The 23,375-nt window shown below is 41.1% G+C and overlaps 1 protein-coding gene across 3 annotated transcripts in view; it reads left to right on the top strand.

Annotated features, from left to right (window-relative positions):
- The window catches only part of GRIA4 (glutamate ionotropic receptor AMPA type subunit 4), a 276,464-nt gene that overhangs the window by 88,050 nt on the left and 165,039 nt on the right, over positions 1-23,375 (top strand). For all 3 annotated transcript variants that reach the window (XM_044442477.1, XM_044442476.1, XM_044442478.1), the window contains exon 3: positions 18,554-18,793. In XM_044442477.1, coding sequence (XP_044298412.1) covers positions 18,554-18,793 — 240 coding nt within the window. The remainder of the gene's footprint in view (positions 1-18,553; positions 18,794-23,375) is intronic.

The raw sequence follows: 23,375 nt of genomic DNA, 5'->3' as shown, positions 1-23,375 counted from the left end.
TGACTGCTTTAGATGTACATTCTCTTGAACTGCTGGTTGGACTCCAGAAGAATTAAAATCAGAATGAGAAGGGAGTGAGGAACAAGAGGGGGTCTTATGAAGACAGTGAGATGAGGGAAGTAGAGATGCTTATCTCAAGACCAGACTCACCAGGTGGGAGGGCAGTCTCTGGGAATAGCCAAGATGTTCGGCTGGTGGGAAGAGACTTGGAACTCAGGTGGGGTGACCCCGTGACATGTCATCAGCAGAGGGGGGCAGCCCAATTAGAGGATCAGCCCAGTGACAGGAGGTGTGCTTGCTGAAGGGATGGAGCCCAGAGATGCTCATAAGGAGAGTTCCTGGAGGTGATAGTAGACTGGGCTCAGCAAATGACTCAGAGATTCACTCTGGGTGCTTTGTGCTTCTTGGCTAGTAAAGAATGCTCTGCAAGCAAAAGGTATGCAGATAAAGTAAAGAATGCTCTGCAAGCAAAAGGTATGCAGGTAAAGTAAAGAATGCTCTGCAAGCAAAAGGTGTGCAGTGGAGAGCTACATGGTCCAACACTGCTACTCCATAAGGTATCTCCAGTTAGATGTCTTCACTTTCTGTTCCTGGGCTCTCTTCTAGTTCTGCTGTGGAAGAATGCTTGACTTTATGTATGTATATTTATTATTGCATTTGTATGCTGCCACATGGCCCAGGGGCTCTCTGGGCAGCTTACAGAAAAACCAGAAACAACCACGTAACTATGGTGAAATAAAACAATAACATCTAAAATCACATAAAATCAATGACTATAAGGTGCAAAACAACAGGATAATATAAACAACAATAAAACCAGCATCAAAAAAACAAATAAAATTATAGTTTTAAAAGCAGGTACTAAATAAAAAAGTCTACTTGGTGGCAAAAACTGAATAACAAGGGTGCCAGTCGTACCTCTTTAGGAAAAAAGTCCCAAGGATGAGGTATGAAAAGATCATTTTTCTAGCCAATTCCCCTCTCACTTCATTTAGTGGGGTCATGAAGAAGGGCCTCCATTGATGCTCTGAGTGGTCTGGTAGGGATAAATGGAGACAGGCATTCCTTTAGATACTCTGGTCCCAAGCTGTTTAAGGCTTTATATGTTAGTGTAAGCACTTTTAATTGGCCTGGGCAGTAACAGGCAGTGAGTACAGTTGGTGTAAGACCAGTCCCTGTTATGTTGCTCTGTTTTAAATTAGTTGAAGTGTCCAGACCACCTTCAAAGGCAGCCCCATTGAGAGCGCATTACAGTAATCCAGGTGTAAGGTTACCAGTGTGTGGATAACTGTGGCAAGGCTCTGCTTGTCCAAATAGGAGCATATCTGGAAAATCAGCCTAAGATGATAGAAGATGCTCCTGGCCACCAAGGCTGCCTGTGAAACATGCAACAGCTTGGGGCCAGGAGCACCCCCAAGCTATGAACCTTGGCCTTTAGGGGGAGTGTAACCTCATCCAGGATAGGTTGAAAATTTCCCAGTTGGGTGGATGGACTGCCCACCAACAGTATCTCCATCTTGTCTGGATTGAGTTTCAGTTTATCGGGCCTCATCCAGTCTGTTCCCGAGCCAAGGCACCAGTTCAGAACTGGTTTTATTAATTTTCCAGATTCCAGACTACCTACAGCCAGTGCTAATTCAGTATACCAAGAAGAATTGGAATTCTGCACAGCACACACAAATTTACCAAATGCATTTGTTTCCCAAACAGCTAAGTTAGGTGCATGTTTTAGTAATTTAATCCTGATTAGCTGGGAAGTGTTTACAGTAGACAAGACACGTTGATTGTAGGCAAAGGCTACTTGATAGGAATTAATTGCTAGGGGAATGATTGGTAAGGATGACTGGTTTTCATTTAGCCAGTTTTTAAGTGACCCAGTTTTAGCTACCTAGATGCTTTTGCTGTCTGCTTGGCTTCATTGTTTGCCAACTGGGAATTTTAGAGCTGGATGTAGTCAAATTAATTAAGATAGCCATGCAGATATATATATTTAGAATGTATAATCTTTTAGTCAAAGAGTCTTACATTCAAATGAGAGATGCTGCATTTTCTTCTGGGGCAAAGAGGTGACAATGCTAATTAGAGAGCTGTTGAGTTGTAGGTATTAATTTCATAGTTTTATGTTAGCAATGCACCAAACTTTAGTCTTTGCAATGTGTTTCAGTAAGAGAACTGGCAAACTGTCAAATAGAGAGATATAATTGCCTGAGCCTATCTTATTTTCAGTAAAGCTAATAGGGCTTTACTGTAGTGATAGGGCACATGATCAGTAGAAGAAAGAGAGATCTGGAATGACCGGAGACAAAGTACTTTAGTAAGACCATTTATTAGCACGAATGTGAGAAGGATGCAGTAATGGGAAATCACATTCCACCTTAGCACAATTACAGGTACCCTATCAAGTACCATTTCAAAAATCCTGGTTAAATGTATCAATGTTTATTTGCCCCGTTCACCACCTGCACTTGTGAATGCCTTTGCTGAGCTCAGAACCAGCACCAGCTGCCCTGTGAGGTAAAAAATGCGAGACTATTTCTTGGATGCTTGCGAGACCTGCTTTCAAACTCTAAACAGCATGTTGATCTGTTCTGCGAGATCATTTCCTCCTCTTCTCCAGTCCTTTTTCCTTTTATGTCCTATTGTTTAGATGGTACATCTCATCAGAGGGAGAGTCTTATTGCTGATCTTTATTGTAATAGGAGCCTTTTTCAGCTGAAAATAATAGAAAATGCTTTAGTTTAATACATTGAAATGGATGTTTAGAAGAGGGAATTTAAGCAAATGTAGCAGATATCGTGTAGGGCTGTGTCTCTGAAAGTTGCAGATGGGGGGTTGATTAATAGGGCATTTGTTTTGCTGTTTCTATTGTGTATATTGTAAAAAACAAATTAAATACAGGTGCTATAATACATACAAGTACCCTACTTTGCTTAGAATCAAGCAAATTGGAAACATGTTTAGAACAGATTTGCTTTCTGTTTATCAAAACCACATAATATTATGGATTAAAGATGCCCCAAACGTCTTCACTTAGTTCTTTAGGTATGTAAAACTCCTGTACTTTCATATATGTGCAGAAAAGTGTACCTGCCGATCTCATGATGAGGTCGGCAAGACTTGCTTCCAAATAAACAGGCCCTGCATCAGGTTGCATGGTTGCGATTTGTTTACATGCAAGTGAATTCCTGGGACACTGGAGAAAGCATGGCCAACTTTGCATACACAGCTATATTTTTATTGTCCAGTGAACAAAACATGAAAGCTCTGTCTAGAACTGCAGGGAGAGAGGCTTGTGTTCTTCTGGTCTGTGCCGACAAACAACAGTAATCCATTATACTAAGGACAGTCAGTCTGATTCTGCAGATGGCTGCAGAGAGAAGCAGCAGGCGCAGGAGTGTGGCCGCACTTACCCATTTTGCCTGATTGATTTGGTTTGGGATGTAAATTACCCGCTCATTGGCCTTTCTCCTGATGTATTGTGGGTGTCTGTGTGTGCTTTGAGTGTGTGCATGCATGCATATATGTTATGTTAATAACAAGGAGAATGTTTGAGAATTAGAAATTAATGTATGTAAATTAACATCATAAAACATTTTAAAGAAAACATGAGCATTAATATAGTTTGAAATAAGAGGTAGCTTGAGGCCATGGCTGTAACTAACAGGCCATTTAAATATTATTAGCATTAGGCCCAACGGAGCCGTAGCGAAACTAGAGCTAGAAATGCTGTTCTGAATCTGAGCTAGCAGCCTCTGATAGATTTTACTACAGTGATTGCAACTTTGAGCTGGGCTAATTCTGATCTTCTTCCTCCACCTGTTGCAAATGCTGCCACAAAAATCTACTGGTCTTACACAACGCCCGAGGCAGAATTTACAGTTTGCTACATTTTGAAAAGCAGTCTTTATGGCAAAATACTTTAACGGACATCTAAGGCTTATAACAAATGACATGCTCGTTTATTATTTACATACAGGATTTTAAAACTTTTATTTTATGGCTCCTGCTTTTTTACTATTATTCTAGGGCTTGATAAGAAAGAAAGAGAAATATATGCAGAGCTTACATTTCCTGTCTTATCGATGAATATCCTCCGAGGTACAGAACTCTGGACTGATAGGTATTGATGCACCAATATGAGGGTGGTGTTGGGGAATATTTAAGGAGATAATGTACCAGTAAAGACATTCAAGAAATATTGCACATGAAGAATTTTATGGAGAACATCTCAGTTACATGCAAAATGATGCACTTAAGATTAGTGGCTTCCTGCTGATTCTGACTTAGTTTCCCAGTAAGAACCTTCATCTTTGTTCCATGTAAAGAAGGCATGAAGTAATTTTTCAGTGCTGGGAATTATAGGGCTTCATTCTTTCTAAATATGCATTGGATCATGCCCTAATTGCCTGGGTATCTGCCAAGCAGCTATAGGAATTACAAATTTGCTAAAGGACTAGAATCAAATAATTCCTTGCATCCACAGAAGGGTGAGGTATGGGACCTAAGTGTATCTGAAACTGGTTTCTGATGCAAAGTGGCTTTGTTTTTTCCCATTTCAAATATGTTGCAAATGAGTCATTCAGTAAGGTAGAAATTTTCATCCTAAAAAGTTACATTGTGAGACTACAGTTCTATGAAAAACCAGTTTCCATTATTTGTTGTTATGTCTTGATTAATCACATGGTTGGTTGAGAGATCGTGTGGTGGAAACAAGGGTACCAAAAACACCATGCAGATAGATTTGGCTGTACAGTGACATTGCTAATGGCAAGTGAGTACAACTGAAACGAAATGCAAGTATGGAAAATGGAAATTATCACAAGAAGCCTGGGTTTCTTTTTCTTGGCACTGGTCAAAGTGATTACAAAACCGTGAAATTCTGGCTCAGCTCTTGTTTGTTTCATGCATTTCTGTACTGGCCTTTCAAAACAAAATTTTCCCAAGGCTTGATGTGTAGGGATGGTCAAGAGAGGGTACTTTTCACCTGCCAGGTCTGTGGAATGATCAGACTACACAGGGACAACTTAATTATCTGGAAATGGCCTAGAACAATTCTTCAGCGCACACGTTTCCTCTTTCCATTCCATTACCTTGCTTCAGAAGAGTATTTCCTGCCCTTTGTTTCACATAATAGGGCTTAATAGTTATTCTGTCGTGGCAAATCTGTACAAGGCCAAACATATGCCTCATCTCCCTAGATGAGCTAAGCAGTGCTTCCTAAGTTATTTCCCTCCTTCCTACGTACTCAAAGGATGCTTTTGCTTCCAATGAACCTTCTCTCCCAGGTTGGCTATCCTTTCCAAACTGCGAGAAAAAAGCAGAAGGGGTGGGTGCAACAGCACAGGAATTTGGCTTTATTTACTGCTTGGCGCACCAGGTCCTCTTGCATCACCTGCATTATGAATCCCAAAGATACAAATCTGCCATAAGGAAAGGCAATGTTCAGAAGCCAGTGGAGAAGCATTTCGACATCCAGGGGATGCTCTGACTGGGTTTAACCCTCATACAACTCCTGCCCCCTGGGTTCTGAAGGCACCCCGCCAACTGGGGGATGAATCTTCCAAATAGTCAGCATCATGCCCCACAACCTGCTGTGGCTTAAATAATCAAAAAGCCCCAGTGGCCTGTGGCAATCTTGTGTAATTGGTCTCCAGGAAGACACTTGAGTGACCATTCTTCAACAAAGCAATTTCACGGGCAGATATAAACCCAAACGGGCTGATGTACTATCGATGTACCGAGTGATTGCATAAATTGCATTGCATTTGCTAAGTGGTCCACTATTACAATGAACTCTGTGTTATCACCTAACTTTTTTTCTGTGAATGGTCGCTGTTAAGGTCATTGCCTTTGCCTGTACTTTCTGCATTTCATCTCCATCTGACAACACAGTTTTCTGCTCCTTTCACCCCAGCATTCACAGAGTATATAAAACTGCCATTTTGAGGTTCCCATTTCCTGCATCTAACAGAGCATATGGAAGCTTACGCAGAAATATATTAGTTGCAAGACTCGTTTGCAGCAATATGGCTGCTCCTTGTAGAAATAAATTTGAGAGTAAGTGATAAAAGAGTGGTTTCATCATTTCCCATCAATTCATTTATCCATTCTTGCAAGTATGCCTGGAACCCTTAATCATAGCAGTTTGCATACGTGAGAAGTAAGTATTGTCAACTGAATACATAAGTAGTTGCAAATTTGAGAGTATTTGGTTCAAATCCCAACTTCAGCCATTAATTCACTGAAATGGTCCTCTGTACCTCATGCCTATGCCTGTAAAATGGAATCAATAGTAATCCAGTTGAAATCACAAATGCCATACACACGATCAGTCATGATCTTCACACTGGAATGCACACCTGATCTAAAGGTCACTGGTGTTGTGCTTGGAACATCAATAAGTGCATTTATTGTTGGAGGCAGTCTTAAAATCAGCCTGCTAGTAGCATACAGGAGACAGTGAGAGATGGTATGCTTGATTAATGAAAGAAATCACAACACTTCAGGAACTTGAAAGTGAACGGACAAATATGAAAGGATGAAGAAAAAAATAACACAGTACAGGAGTTCATAAGCCTTGCACTTTGCACCTTTCACATGCTGAAGCTCCCTGGATATCCATTTGGTATGAGCCCACTGTAAGCATAGTTTCGGATCTGAAGATTTCCTGAGCTGTGATTGTGGCATTGCCTGGAGAATATTGCCTGGGGAATTTAGACAAATAAAATTCTAGGACCATTTAATTGAAGGTATCTCTTGGAATGACTGTCGGTCATAGAATCATAGAATAGTAGAGTTGGAAGGGGGCAGAGTGCCAGAGGGTCCAAGCCTCTGATCAGTGTGGAACTCTGGTTAGACCATCTGCTTCAAATGGCTGTCTAGCTGCATCTTAAATGCTGCTAGTGTGGGAGAGCCCACAACTTCCCTAGGTCAGTGAAGCCATTGTTAAACTCAGTGCTGCTTTTTGCAAAAAAAACAAAATGGCTGGAACTCACGTCGCTGGTGCGCGACCATGCACACCAATCCCAAGCCGAACAGCATCCCAAGCCGGGCGGCGCTGACACAAAAGCAGCCCGCAGGCACTATTTTAATGATGTTTGCTGCTGACCTGCTACGCCGACAGGTGATTCAAAATCACTTCGTAAAAACCATTGCAAAAAAAGATGCCGGAATGCTGTTCCGGTGCGTTCGATGACAAAAAAAGCCCTGGTCAAACTGCTCTACCAGTCAGGACGTTCTTTCTCCTATTCAGTTGGAACCTGGCTTCCTGTAACTTGAGTCTGTTATTCTGTCCTGCACTCTGGGATGATTGAGAAGAGATCCTTTCCTTCCTCTCTATGATAGCTGTTCAAGTATTTGATAGTGCTATCATATCTCCCCTCAGTTCTGTCTTCTCAAAGCTAAGCATGCCCAGTTCTTTCAATCTCTCCTAAGGCTTAGTTTCCAGTCTGTGGATCATCCTTGCTGCCCTCCTGTGAACCTTTTCTGGCTTGTCTGTATTTTTCTTAAACTTTGGTGCCCAGAACTGGACACAGTACTCCAGGTATGGCCTACCTAGTTCCGAGTAGAAGGAAACTAGTACTTCACAGGATTTGGATCTGGTACTTCTATTGAGGCAACCTAAAATAGCATCTGCCCTTTTTTCAGCTGTATCACATTGTTGGCTTATATTCCTTTCCTGAAGACAGGGACAATATTAGTCCTTCATTTGGCATTTCCCTTGCTGTCCATGATTTCTCAGAGAGAGCAGACAGTGATCTGAGATTTCTGCCACCAGCTCCTTTCTGACTCTAGGATGGAGTTCATTGGGCCCTGTAGATTTGAACTCATTCATCCCAATTAGATGATTCTTGACTATTTGCCTATCAATTGAGCTGCCACCGTGCTGCCCCCGAAGCTTGCACTTCCCCTTCATCACTAAGGTCATAGATCTTCTGGGAGAAGACTGAGTCAGAGTAGGAATTGAACACTTATGCCTTTTCTTTGTCATTTGTTACCATTTTGCCTCCTATTCTTAGTAGTTGAACTCGCATTTCTTTCCTTTGTCTTTTCATCTGTACATATCTGAAGAAGGCTTTTTTTTGTTGCTTTAGCATTCCTTGCTAGTCTCAGCACTCCTGACATCATCCCTACAATTCCATGCCTGTAGATTGTTAGATAGATAGATAGATAGATAGATAGATAGATAGATAGATAGATAGATATCTAATTCCATGCCTGTATTCTTTCTTTGTAGCCAGGCCTTCCTTCAACTTGCTATATGTATCCTTTTTTGCTTTTAGATAATCTCTAAGCTTTTTGTGATGCCACATGGGCATCTGTTGATTTCTTATACCCTTTTTACTTGTTGGAATTGTTTGTGGTTGTGCCTGTAGAATTTAGGTGGTGGGATCATATAAACATAGAAACAGCATGAGTCAGAAGGGCTTTCCCGGGCCATCTAGTCTGACCCCCGGCTCTAGGTGGCTCCGCTTATGACATGTGCATGTCTAGCCTATCCTTGAACACCCTCACCTATGGGGCCTCAGCCATCATCCTTGGAACTCCATTCTATACCCTTGGGGTCCTAACTGTCAGAATACTTCCTGGCATCCAGACTGAACCTTGGTTCCTTGAGCCTTGGTTCCTTTAGCTGATGGTACTAAAGCTGGACTAACAGGAAAGTTTTTAAAAAGAATCTAAAAGTGAATAGTGGAAAAGTTATCAGGCTATATTTTTGAAGAGTATTAAAATAAAAGCAATCAGTGTAAAAAAATTCTGTCCTATTCTTTTAAATAACATCAAACAATAATATTCATTGTGTGGAGAAACAGCAAGAGCAGGCTGGCTCCTGTAGAAGTAGCCAAAATGTGAATGTAACAAAGATCCAACAGAGCTTCCAAAGTATTTTCAAAATAAATGAAGTTTTTAAAAATCCATCTTACTAGAAGAAGTGGTTTGGTTTTGGAAATGTTGTTACTACAAAACATCAAAGTATGCTAAGGAATAAGAAAATATATATTAGGTAATCTTTGGTGGCTCCAAATATTTCCTAACACATATTGTGTAGTAAGCTTCACTCCATTTTCCTTCTGCTTTGTTTTCAGAATTAAGCTGACTTTAAAAGCTATCTGTAGAGGTAAGAAAATGAGTGAATAGGACCTTGTTGGAGAGTCTGATAGACCATATGTCCACAGGGCACCTTCTGAGATAATGATAATAGAATTTATAATCTTTTAACACAGTTTTATCTTACTTCAAGTTAGCTTATACCTCCACTTTTTCCTAAGAGCTCAAAGCACTTCACATAGATTGTATCTGTTTAAATCTTGCCTTGTAAGGTCAGCCAGTGTCATTAGCACTATATTTCAGAAGCAAAACGGAGGTTAAGAGAGAGGACTTGCTTCCACATAAACAATAATGGGTTTTGTGTCCCCTTAAAGGCCAACAGATTTATTCTCGCATCTGCTTTATGAACACTTCCCACTTCATCAGAGGCAGTTGTGACAATGTAGCTCATGTCTGCAAAAGCTTGTGCTAGCATATATATCGGTTTCGGCTTGTTTTTGTTTGAAGAGACTAACACATCTCTGGAAATTGCTTCAGGTTTTTTGTAGTTGAACTGAGATTTGAACCAGGGACTGGGCATGCTGCTTCACCCAAAGCAAACAAGGAGGTGGTAGAGAGTAAGATTTAAAAGCTGCAGACAGAGATGAGAAGGAAATTGCCCTTAATATACTTTACAGAGCAGACTGGTGTGAGATTTTCATGATTCAGATAAATGGCTGCCGGTTGCACAAAATTGCTCCAGGCATCTAGGTGTTCGGTCTGACCTTGGGAATGTCACTTTTATCTGTAGTCCTTAAAAACATCCCCACCACACCAGCCACCAAAGTCCAGATTGTATTGCCTCTTTTATTGTCAGCAAATTCTTACTCACTCTGTCAAAATGATAACACTGTGCCTCAGCTGCAAAGAAAACAGCTTTGCTTTTATATTGTTCCAGGTGCCTGTCTTCACATTGTGCTTGGAGAAGCCACCTGAGAACTGAGGACTGCTGGGACTTAGCTCAGTAAGCCAGTACCTAGAGCTGCGGGTACTTGGCTTGGCCATGGATCTCTCAGTAAACATGGACATGCAGAGGCTGAGCTTGCCCGTGCCCCCCAGGGGGAGTCCAAAGAAATCAGGCAGCCTTGTCGATCCATGTTAGCAAACAAGTCTCATTTCTAGCAGGAGCAGTTCTTCATTACACATTCAAGACCAAGCCAACCCACCCAATACTTTGTATTGCAACAGAGATTTTGTTTGTTTGTTTGTTTGTTTGTTTGTTTGTTTGTTTTTGCTGAGAACATCCATGGAAAAGGTTGCAGCGAAGAGGGATGACAGGGGACATTAGCAATTCTGTGAATGAAAAGGTGAAGTGCTTTAGTTCTGTGAAGCCTTGGGTGCACCTCTGCCATTAGCAGGCTAGGTCAAAGATTCTGCTCATATGAGAGCATCCTCTCCTCCTAATGCCAGCCAAGTCCCTGGTGTTGCCTGGGATCTGCATGATAACAGATTCTGTGGATGCCATTGGTGTCCCGCTGGCATTGCAAGTAGAACTTCTCCAAGTGCTGCTTTGGTCAGGGACTGGCTTCCTCCCTTTTTCCTCATTGGGGATGGCACAGGGTGGGCACTGTACAGTGAGGGAAATCCCCTTATTACACCCATCTGTGATCTGGCAAATGCTCCTCCACTTGCTGTTGCTGAGACCTTCTTTGTGGCTGCGGCAATGAAGGAGTGAGGGCAGTCCCAGTCCATGCTTGAACCGAGGACATTAAGTATGGAAATAATGGTGAGGTGGGCAAGCTCTGTGCCCTTGAGAGCTACATGCAGCAAAGGATGCTAGGTGGGGGGCCACGCATGCATGCATGCATGCATGCATGCGCGTGCACACACACACACACACACACACACACAACACAAACATGCAGAGCCTTCCACCTTGCCTCCTCTCCTGTACACATGCCTGCAGACACCCTTCTTGCATCTAGTTTTGCAATCCAGTCTTGCGCTGAGTCGATCGGCACGCTGGCTTCCTTAGTTAAATGGCAGCAGAGCAGCATGGGGTGTGGGGAAATTTGGTGGTGGGGGCAAGGGCAGCATGGGCACCTGTGGCAAGTCATGCAGAAGTCTCTGAGTCTCCGGAGGCCCCTAGGCCTTACAGGGAATGAAGAAATGAAGTCATTTGCACGTGTTGTCTGCTATATTTGCATAGATTGGACCATCTCGGTCCTCATTTCCTGGCAGGATTTTCTGGGATGAATGGATGGATGCTATATCCTAAGGGCGTCTTGCACAATTGCTAAGAAATATGTAGCACATTATATGTTTAGTCTTTGTTTTCTTTCCCTTTTTAATGATCAGCAGTTCCTAAACTAAAGCTGTTCCTACCCACATTCACTGAACTTTGTTTAGTGAAGTGCTGAGATTTTATTTCCCCTTTTCCTGAAAATAGATAGTGTTTTTGCTGGAATCAGCTTGAGGGGGACAGGAGACTCACAATTAGTCTCTTTGGAGTGACTTGCCATGTTTAAAATGATATTTTTGCTAGAACAAATTATTCAGTTTACTTCCATTTTAAATTAGAAGTGCTTTCTTGAAAAGAAAGAAATACTAGTTTTATAAATGAGCTTATATTCTTTCTTTTCAAGATAAAAGAAGCAGGAACACTGATGGTGTAAAACTGAACCATCAAAGTCTTACTACTTAAAAGAAATAAAGAAAAAGAAGCTATCTTTCCCCTTACCCTGTGCTCCTATTCTATTGAAAACAAACTGCGGCACTAATTTTTTAAGTTTTATTATATTTATTTGTGGGAAGACTTATAGCATAGAGAAATACTGTTCTTTTATTACAGTTTTATCAGCAGGAACATGTTCCTGCTTGAGGTATGGGAGACTACGAATTCAGTGGCATTTTTCCATGTTTTTTTTTCACAGCACCTTCTGGTTAAACTAAGTAATCTACAGAAGGCAGTAGGATTTATCTTTTGTAAGGGAAGCCTGTTTGTCTCCAGCTTCCTGTAATCTTAAAGTACAGATACCAATAGCTGAAATGTTGTCACAAGAAGTTGGCATTTCCCATAAAGCTGAAGTTAAGGGATTAAATGTAAGTAGCAAACAAAAATTAAATGCTGGTGATTGACAGCTTAAAATAAGATCTGATAATTTCTTGGGGAACCAGAAGATTGTATTTTAATCAGGTGAAAGTGAAATGCTCATAACCTGGATCCATACCTAGTCATTCATGAAATCAGTGGCCTTAAAACTAATCATGACTAAGTTCAGTCCCACTTAATTCCATGGACCTGCTTGAAGTATGAGTGGATCCAGCCGGATGTTTGGTAGTTAAAATGTAAATATTCACATTTGAGAAATGGTCAAATTTGTTATGCATTTGTAACATCAGACTTCCTTTACTTCATTGGGCCCAGTCTCATGATCAAGCAAGCTACTGTGTATTGGTGCATCATGGGCACCATTTGCCTAACTATCAGGTGTGGTTTGTGTTATCTGAACTCTAGCGCTCAGCACATTGTCATTATGCCACCACAGCAGCTGGATTTTACTCCTTCCCATGGCAAAAGAGGAGGTACTGCCATTTTTGTTAGGTAATACTGCCTACAGAAGCTTAGCTAGGCAGAATATTTTTCAGAAGTGTTTGTAATGCAGCTGTGGGAGCAATATAAAAGGATATTAGGAGGGTAAGTACCCGTAGGAGGGCTTTCTCTGTGGTGGAAAATAAAATCAAAATTTATTGATTTTGTATCTTTGGCCAGGGCGTTTCCAATTATATTGTTTTTACATGATTATCCGTATTTATTGTTGTAAGCCGCCCTGAGGCTTCGGCGAATGGGGCGGCATAGAAGTTTACTAAATAAATTTTATTTATTTATTTATTTATTTATTTATCAATCACACAATGGTAGGTATGTCTCACTCAGCTAACAGTCTTTGCCTCCAAGATAGCCACACATGGACACACACAGAGGTGGGGAGAGGAGGCGGAGGCAGAGATGGACCTTAAAGGCCCTCAAGCTTCCAAAGTTTTCTGGAGTTTGTGGACAGCCTCTCCATTTTCTTCCCTTCTTTTAGGGGCTGCTTTTATCAATGCACTTTGACAATAGGAGTTCTGACTTTGCCACAGTGGGCAAGAGAATGAAACCAGAGATGAAGCAGAGCTATTTAGAAGTTTGTACAAATGTACTATAAAAATTTAAGCAGATAAATAATGCATGTCCTGTAACTTTTAAGCAGATGAAAGCATACCATACAGGAAGTATTTATTTATCTATTTATTTAAAGATTTCTATACCAACCCATTACTAAAAAAAGTCTCTGGACGGCTTACAAGTATTAAGAGATGAATGGTTTATTTCAAAAGGGAGTCCTAAAGAACATCATGTACATAAGTTTAATAAAACTATTGTAGAGGAAATACTATTGTCAGACAGCGATGGCTGTTAAGACTTTGGTCATCCATAAATGGCACTTCAGAGGGTGCGGGAAGGAAATTGAGGTGCCACCAAGACCAAATGTGTATAGGTGGAGCTAGTCCCTTTCCGTCTCCTGCAGTGCTCACTAAACCCATTCTACGGTCCTGCTCCTCCATCTTTCCTGGTTCTGCGTTCCAGCCTACTCTAGCCTTTTTCTTAGGTCATCCCATGAGCTTCAGTACCATCCTGTGTTGCCCTGAGTTGGCCATGCCATGATGAGAAGGCAACAAAGCCAACCCCTGCTCAGTAGCCACATGTTAAAATGGCCATATGAAATGGTTTCTCCTCTTGGTAAAAACTTTCTTTGTTGGAAAATTATCTGTCAGGTTCCAGCAGTTGCTACCAATGCTTTTCTTCTAATTATGTTCATGTAAAAGTTATGCATTAGTTTTTAAATCCAGCATTGTTTCCTCTTAGGAAGTTGGAAGGAAGCTGTTATGATAAATCTTTGTAAATACACCGGCTGCATTCAAACTGTATTCCACAGAACCCTGGGGTTTCCTGAGAATATCCAGGGGTTCGGTAAGAATCACCCAGGGGTTTAGTCCTATGATTACAATGAAATGGTAGATATTCATTCCTTTGTTTTGTTTAAAAGCAAGTGATCCATGGCAATGTAAGGTCTTCATTCATTTTAATTCATTTACACACATACCTTTAAAAGCAGATTAATCCATTTTAAAGCCAAAGTGTTTTCATTTGAGTGGATTCAGATTGCAAGGAATAGCAATCTCACAGCCTTAATAAGGAATAAATGGATTCAGCCCCAGAAATGCACTTGCAATGGTCATCAATAACAGCAAATTTTGACTTTCTTTGTGGCAAAAAAACAAGCACATCCAGGTTACTAAAATGCAGTATATTTTTCCATAGGCTTTCTAAAATGTAGTATATATTCAGTAAATTGAGTATTATTTAGTTACTAATAAATGGGTTAACAGATGTATACATAATTTCTGTTTACCTTGCATGAAACGTATTATTGTAATACTATTTTGTTCAGATGAAATGTGTTAATTAAAGCCTACTTATTATTGGGTTCTACACTGATTTTTCACATTGAAAAGGGTTCCTTAGATAGCTCAAATATGAAAATGACTGAAATATTAACTCAGGTAGAGGATAATGCAGAACGCATTCTGTTGAGACTTTACCATTGCAAGATCCTTTAGAATTACAGTTTTCCTATTCTCTCATATTTCCAGTAAAGCTCTTAAGAATTCTTTTCATATCAGTAGCAATAAGATGATTCACAAATTGTGCCATTATGACATTCAAATTTATTGTTACAGAAAAATATATACTTCACTAATGCTAATTTTCAGCTAATTTAATTTTCTTTTCCCACTTAGTTTACATAAAATGCATTGTAAGCATCCGCTCTTATCTTAACTTTTCATGGGGTTGAAACAATCTTGTAGAGATAATTCTCAAGAATTATTCATGGAATACAAACCTAATAACTAATTAAAACATATAACAAGAATGTGTCTTGATTTGCAATATCTTCTTTTGTTGGCACTTATGTAAGCAAAGGCACAATCTTAAAAAATTACCATTTGGTCTAGTCACAGTAAGCAAGCATTTTGTACTGTTTTGCAGAAAGTGAATTAAAGAATTCATGCTATCTTCCTCATAGTCACTGTAGTTTAGACAAGTGCCATTATTTATTGACTTACTTAATTATGCCATTGCTTGTGCTGGACATTAATTACTTAATTACCCTCCAAGCATGACTTATCATGTCTTTTGATCCTGTGCAGCATGGCCTTTTTGAGTGCGAAACAACCCTCAAATAACCTTACCACAGGCCTCAAATAAACCATGCCCTCAAGTGTCTTCAGATGACAAGACAAACCATGTTGGGGAGCAGAGAAAATAGACATGTCCATTATGTGCCGTGTTACTCATCGCCCAGAGAATGAGCCACAGTGGATTGGTTGTTCACTGGACAACCCTGGGTGCATCCAAGAGACAATCAAACACACCATGGGTTGTGCTCCCCCTTCTTTCATCTTAGTTCTCCCCAGTGCTTCAGCATGTAGCTCAAAGTCTGGCAGAAGTTCATGACAGAATTCATTTTCTCTCCCTCTCTCCAATATAATTGTTACTCTTCCAGTTTGTTGCCTATCCAATGGGTGAAAGAAGATACACTTGAAAGGAGAGATGTTAGTACCCTGTTGGCAATGGAATCCTACTAGTTTTGAATGTTGAACTGATAGTTCTAAAAGTCTTCCACCCAGGTTTGCTCATTGATTCTCCAAAAGTCTGTTGCTAGGCAGGCAAAAAGCCTATCTAGAAAAATGCAGGGCAAGAGGTTGGAAAGCAAAGGTTACCTCTTGCCCTGGGATGCATAGAAACCTCTGACTTCAGGGGACTTTAAATCCTCATACTAGGATTGTGCCCTTATTTATTTATTTAAAGTTTTTATATGCCGTCCCCTTGCTACATAGCCTCGGAACGGCTCACAGAAATAACTTGTCTGTCTCGCATTCATCGACTTATTATATTGATACCCCACCTGTTTTCTTGCAAGTAACCCAGGGTGAATTACATAAACTTCTGGTTCATCCATCTCTCCATTTTACCCTCGGAACAACAATGCCGTGTGGTAGCTTAAGGTTTTGAGTCAATGCCTGGCCCAAGGTCATCCAGTGAAAGTTTCATGGCCAAGGATAAACTATAGCCTGTATCTCCCAAGTCTATATTTTATTTATTTATTTATTAAAACATTTATATCCAACACTCCAACCACTACGCCACATACGGCTACATCTGTTTTCACCATGCTACATGGATTCCTTTCAAGGATGAATCACTTTTCTAACAAAGGGTTGGCAGTGTGTGTATCTCTTGGTTTTATACTTCTGTAGTAGCTTCTTGATGTACGATGCTGTATGAACCTTTACAAAGATACAGGGTACATCCACAGGAAATGCCTTGGTTTTCCTCAAGAGTCTGGAAGCAGAATTAAAACATATTCCACACAGCATGTAATGTAAAGCTGCATTAACTAGCAGTGTCTTGCTGTGTGGTCAAGATACTGGGTCCAGGAATTCATGCTCCTCCCATCTTTGTTCTGTGGTGTCTCCCCCTGTGCCTAAGATGTTCTATGGTGTCTCCCCCTGTGTCTCCCTCTGTGCCCCCCCCCCCCCGTGCCCCTTGTTTCTCAGTCCCTGCCTGAATAATCGCACTTACTAAGCCTGACTTCTCAGAATCCCCTCTACCATAGTTGTCTCAGATTCTGATCTGAACTGTATGGCTGGGAATGCTCTGTTAGGAAAAAGCTGGACCCCATCTCCACAGGGACGGCAATCATCAAGCTAGGTTTTATGACGCACTGGCAAGAAAGCTATGGCTGAAACAAAAGGTCATGTCAAAGCCCTTTCAGAGTTTGCACAACAGCATCCGGGAGACACAGGAAACATGGAAAAAGTTGCCCTGTTTCAAGGAGACTGTCGGATAAAATGCAGCCTAACCATTATCAGGATGCCGGGAGCAAAGGCCATTTGCAGCAAGACACGTGGGATGGCTGGGCGGGCTGAGCTGGGCTACTTGTTGACCGTGTGGGGAGGAGCCTTGGTGCAGTATTATTATCCTCTATTATCCATCATTATTGACTTACACAAAGGGAGGGTGTGGAACCTCGTTGCAGCACGAGCTGTCGCACCTGAATAAAGCTCTGAGCTTAGTGCCCTGCAGTCATGCTCAGCCTCCTCCTAGAGATGCCTCTATTGGTTTCTCAGGAAAGAACTTCAGGGTGTTTTTACCTAACAAGGTAAACTTTTGAACTGTTTGGCCTTGCTGCAAAATTGCTATGCTCCACAAAGCCGGCAGTGCTCATTGCCTGGAAGAGCCGCCATCATCCCCCTGGTGAGGCATGTTGGTGGCAGCTTTATGTTAAGCGGACACTTTTCCCTGGTAGGGGCCAGAAACTGGTCAGGATTGGAGTGCGATATGGGTGGAACTCAGTGCTAAGCAATGCTGTGACACAACCAAAGTAACACAATGCCGTGACAGAACCAAAACCGCAGAGTTTCAGAACAAGTACCTGAATGTCTTACAATGGTCCAGTCAACGTCCAGACCTCAGGTCCTACTGAGAATCTGTGACTTGAAAGTAGCTATTCACCAACCATCCCCATTGAACCAGCTATTGCTGGAGAAGTTTTGCCAGGAAGGATGAGCAGGATCTAAATGTGCAAAAACGATGGAGACTCAACCAAGAAGCCAAAGGGGCTTCTATCAAGTGCTGACCCAGGGAGGTGATTTCTTATGCAACCGGCAAGTGCCATTCTATTTTTGTTCACTTTTGTGGCACAAACATTTTTTGCATCTTCACAGCATGGCGTATGTTATGTTCATCAAGTGGGAACAATGGCTATTAAACCCATTATAGTATTTTAAATTCACGTTTCAATACAGGATACAGAAAAGCCAGGGAGGGTAAATATTTTGCAAGGCACTGTATATACACATACTGGAGAGTAAACTGGGAGAGCTTAGTTCTGAATAAAGCTGCATAGAAATGGGCTGAGAAATGCATATATTCACAGGAACATAGGAATTTGTCAGATCATTGGTACCTCTAGCTCAGTAGTATCTTCAGCAAGTCTGAACAGCTTGTGGCCCCTTAGATGGTTAGGACACAACTATCATCATCCCTCCTCAGTGGCTATGCTAGCTCAGGCTGATGGCAGTTGCTTACACTGGTCTATCTTGATTGGCAAAGGCCTTCCAGAAATTTTCGGACAGGAGTTTTTCCTAGCTATAGAATCGTCTTCATGCCAGCCAAACACTCTGTTATTACTTTGCTACTGAACTATGGGCCTTCTCTTCAAAGGATGTGGATTTGTACTTGCATGGGCTGGACCAGTCAAAAGGGCACTGAGACTGGCCCCTCATTTTGTTAATCAGAGATATGAGAGTGCCCTGCCCCTGCCTAATTCATAGATGATGTCGATCTTGTTTTGATACTAACAGGAACTGTTTATTGCCATGTTGTTCTGATCCTGTCTTTCCACGTGTTTTCTTTCAGTCTGCTCCCAGTACTCAAGAGGAGTTTTTGCCATTTTTGGACTGTATGATAAAAGATCAGTACATACCTTGACCTCATTCTGCAGCGCCTTGCACATCTCCCTCATCACGCCAAGTTTTCCCACCGAGGGTGAGAGTCAGTTTGTGCTGCAACTGAGGCCTTCCTTACAAGGAGCACTGCTAAGTTTGTTGGGCCATTATAAATGGAGCCGCTTCGTCTTCCTTTACGACACAGATAGGGGTAAGTAATAGCATAACTTCTTGCACCCCTCAGCTACTGCCAGATGCATTTGTGTACCTTAGATAGCAAAAGATCATAGGGAAAGCCTTGCATTCATAATTTGCTGAAGTGGATAATTTATAAGCCTCTTGGGTGTATGTAGCAGTCCTGAAACAACTTTATGTGGCCCATAGAGCATTGTTCGAAATCTGAGACTTCATCTGTGCTCCTTTACCTTCATGGCTGTGGAAATTCGATATAAAATAAGAGCGATATGTATGAGGAACTGTAAAATGAAAAGCAAATTTTAAAAGGAGGCATTTAAGAAACCACTTATTTATATTCTTGTTGATGGGCTGTTTGACAATAATCCTTAAATGCAAATAAGCACAATCCAGCCATAGCCAATGATTTCTAAGTCCAATTGAGTTCAGTGGAGCAATTCAAGGATTGAAGCATATAAGAAGAGTGTTCGAGTTTGGCTGGATTATGCCCTGTATCATACAATAAACGCATAATAGAATGAATGTTTGATCTTGCTATCTGCTGTATTTCTTTACTGAGACATTTTTGTTCACTGTTTCTAAAATGGTCAGAAAAGAAAGCTTTGAAATGTAACCCTTGTCAGTATTGAGCCCTTGACGTTTCCAGTCATTTCTGCTTTGCAATCTCTTCTGTGATCAAGCTGAATTAATTAGAAATCAAATGGGAAAATAAATCAACATTCGTTGCCTTCATCCAAAGCCAGAGTCTCTATCCATTAAAAAATTAAGATAAAAATCCCCAGCCTGAATTCACCTTTTCTCATCTAAATTCCAAAGTCTAATTACAAGCACGCCAGGCAGAAGCATGCAATTACATTCTTAGGGCAGCCTCAGAACTCCATTTTTGAGAATACGCTTTGTAAATCATTCTTCAGAAATTTCTGTCAGCTACTTTGAAAGCACCAAGTGTGTTTCTGTAATGGAGATGATTTGGTGACTATGAGAGATTGTTCTGCATTTGAAAAAATCCAGGGGGATTGTTGTGTTAATCTGTAACAGCAAAAGCAATAAACTGTTTTAGCATCTTGCAAACTAACTAGTTTATTATGCATAATATTTTGGGTTCCAAGGCTGAATTGGTTAGATAATGTGATGAAACCTATGAAAATGTGCAACACAATAATGTTGATAGAGACTACATCCAGGTTCACACAAGCATATTTCTGGTCATGCAATGGGACTTTCAGTTCCCCTCTTCTACTTGCAGGCCCCATACTCCTTCCCAGGGTCTTCCCAAGAGGGTCTGCCAATCCTCCAGAGCAGATCTGGGAGATATGGAAGCTTCATGGGAGAGCAGGGATATGTCCCACCTAAGGAATGTCAGTTTGTTGGTGGACAGACTCTACTGGATACAGCCTATACTCTTTGATAACAGAATGTTAAAATAGATGAATGACCGAGGTTTTTTTCATTTTGTTAAAGGCGTTTTGACTAATTGCAAACAAGCTGGCCATTCTTCACCAGAAAATGCGGTGTCTACTCAAAAGACTGTTTTTATCAGGCTGTTGTGGTTGTGGGCCATCAAGTCATCTCCAATTTATGGCAACCCTATGAATGCAAGGCCTCCAAAATGTTCTGTCCTTGACAGCCTTTCACTGCTCTTGTCAATTCATGGCTGTAGCCTTTATGGAGCTGATGCATCTCATATTTGGTTTCCCTTTTATTCTTCTGCCTTTGACTTTCTGTAGTATGATTGTCTTTCCAGTGAGTCTTGCCTTGTTATGATGTGCCCATAGTATGACAGCTTCAGTTTTGTCATTTTGCTTCTAGGGAAAGTTCTGGCTTCATTTGATCTAGTGCCACTTGTTTGTCTTTATGTCAGTCCAGTATTTCCAGGACAAATACAAAGTTTCCCTACAGCACTGTGTTTTGAATGCATCGGTTTTCTTCTGGTCAGCTTTATTTGCTGCCGAGCTTTCACATCCACGCACAGTGATCAGGAATACAGTGGTGTGAATGATCTTAGCCTTAGTCTCCAGTGAAACAGCCCTAAGATTGATGCTCTTTTCTAGTCCCTTCACTGCTGTCCTTCTAAGTCTCAGTCCTCTTCTAATTTCTTGGCTGCAGTCCGCATCTGAATTGATGACTGAGCCTAGGTATGCAAAATCTTTTACAATTTCAATTTCTTCATTGTTGACAGTAAAGAAGTGGAATTCTGTAGTCATGATTTTTGTCTTCTTAGTATTCAGCTGCAGTCCTGTTTTTGTACTTTCTCCTTTCATTTTCATCAGGAGTATTTTCAATTCATTGCACCTTTCTGTCACTAAGATGGTATCATCTGTATACCTTAAATGATTGATGTGTCTCCTACCAGTTTTCACTCCTTTCTCTAATCCTAAACTGGTATTCCTTATGATATGTTCTGCATACAGACTGAACAGATGGATGACAAAATCCAACCTTGTCTTTCATGGTCTCTGTGCATCACAGACCTATGGGCTTTGCCATGCGGCACAAGGCCTGGGTCGGAAAAAACTTCCACAGCTCAACGTCACGGAGTAGGCTTCCATTTTGATCTGGTTGCATGATTAACAACAGTGCTATTTGCACTTGTCCTTTGTTCTTCTGAAATAGTTGAGTGCCTTCAGATCCAGGAGCCTCCTCTGCTGGCACTATCCCTTGTTTCATCATAGGGTTTTCAAGGTAAGAAAATGCAGAGTGGTTTACCACTGCCGCCTTCTGCACAGTGCTAACCAGAGTTAGCTTGAACTTCATTGACGTTGTCTGTTGAAAATCCTCTACCTTCCGTTACTGCTGCAGCCCAGGAGCTGCCCTTTGGCAGTTCCTCCACCCCATCACCATTAGAGGTACCCATTTTCCTCTGCTGCTGCAACCATTGCTCCTGAAGGAGGTGCAGCGTCTTAGTCTGGGGTTCCTTCTTTGGCCATTCTGGCTTGGCTGATCCTACTTCTTTTTGTTTAAAATTATGCCACTGGACCTGAATGACTGTAACCTCCCAGCTGTGTCCATACCTCCAGCTGTGTTTTCACATAGTGGGTGGGAACTGCACAAGGATATTTGACATCCTACTTAACAAGAACAAAGAGCTTTGTTGACTGATTCTTCTGAGTTATTCTAAGAATAGCTTATGTAAGTATGGTTTCCCATTCCTTAGGTAGAGGATATTCACTAGGATTGCACAGAATATCCCCCCATTTCTATTTTCAGGTCAAATGTAGTGCTAGACTTTGTGAAGACTAAAATGTTCAGTGCACATGCTGGAATTAAAATCATGCTCACTCTTTAAAAATATGTTGGGGGGATTATTTCCCCATTCTGCTTCAGATATGTTGCAGTGTGCTTTGCTGGCTGATTGATTTTTTGTTTTTCCTTCCTTCTTCTGCTACTTGGGAGGATAATCACAGCCAATTTGGGATCATGCAGTGCATGGGATGACCATGTTGCATAGCCCTAGTTTTCTCAGTGCATTGCCTTCACCCTCATTGGACGAATACATAGGTTATAACTGACCCTCCACCCCAGTTGCCACAAAGATAGGATATTTTTCAGTGCTGGCAGAATTGTTCTCTAAAAGCAACTGCTTTGGCTCAGCCCTCCAAACTGTCACTGCTGAACTGCTTTCTGCCTTACTTTGTCAAAGGGGAACTTTTTAAAGAATTAGTAATGGGAAAGCAATATATAGCTACTGTTTGACCCTGAACACCATACATCGGAAAAGTCAGTGGCACAAAAAACATTGCAACCAACAATGTTCACTGTCTTACAGTCAGGGGCTATGTTAGATAGCTAAGAAATCAGGGTGTCAGGCTCACAGGATATTTTTTTCCAACAAATCTGCACATGCTAATTTAGAAATGCAAATATAGGTGTCTGATTACTGTAATTTAAATTGCATAAAAGGCAAGCTAATTACCTATTACTTGTTTTCAGGACAGAACTATGTGTCTCCCAATTTATGCTTGTTTAAAACTTACCCCATGGATCATGCTTTTCCTGGGTCTCTCAGGCCCAAATCCAGATGGGGAGGACAGAGAAGCTGGGATGAGCAAAAAACTCATGGTACCTTAACTGGTTTTCAATGACTTGTGAACTCAACATGGTACATTAGTAAGAGAGCACGTGCCTTGATCATGGGTGCATAAAGAAGTCCCACCACAACCATGAAATTTACAGTGGTCCTGTATGTCGGCTTTGAATGGAGGCTGCAGTTTATAGAGTTATGTGCACATGGTTGGAACTGGATTGGGATACTCCCAACAGGTATGCATATTCCTGCAGGCAGCTGCATATAGTCTGCTGGTTTCTGGACCAGACAGTAAATCTTGCAAATGGAATAGATATACTTGAGTGAGGCGGTATAGTCCAGTTGATAATAGTTTGGTATTGTGGGATCTGCAAGAGCTTGGTGATCTTGGAGAAGCTGCTGTAATCTATATTTTGTTTACATCCTTGTCTGTTAAAGTGGATGAACAGTGACCCGCTGGGAAGTACAATTATGAAAGTCAGGAAAATAAAGATGGAAAAACATTTTTTGCATGAAAAGTGCCATGACAGTGATTAATAATTATTACTATAAAGTGAAATTTCCTCTGGAAATT

This window comes from Varanus komodoensis, unplaced genomic scaffold (genome assembly GCF_004798865.1).
Source record: "Varanus komodoensis strain SLA01 unplaced genomic scaffold, ASM479886v1 scaffold4, whole genome shotgun sequence".
In the NCBI taxonomy this organism is placed as follows: Eukaryota; Metazoa; Chordata; class Lepidosauria; order Squamata; family Varanidae; genus Varanus; species Varanus komodoensis.
This window is presented reverse-complemented; position numbering and strand designations above follow the sequence as displayed.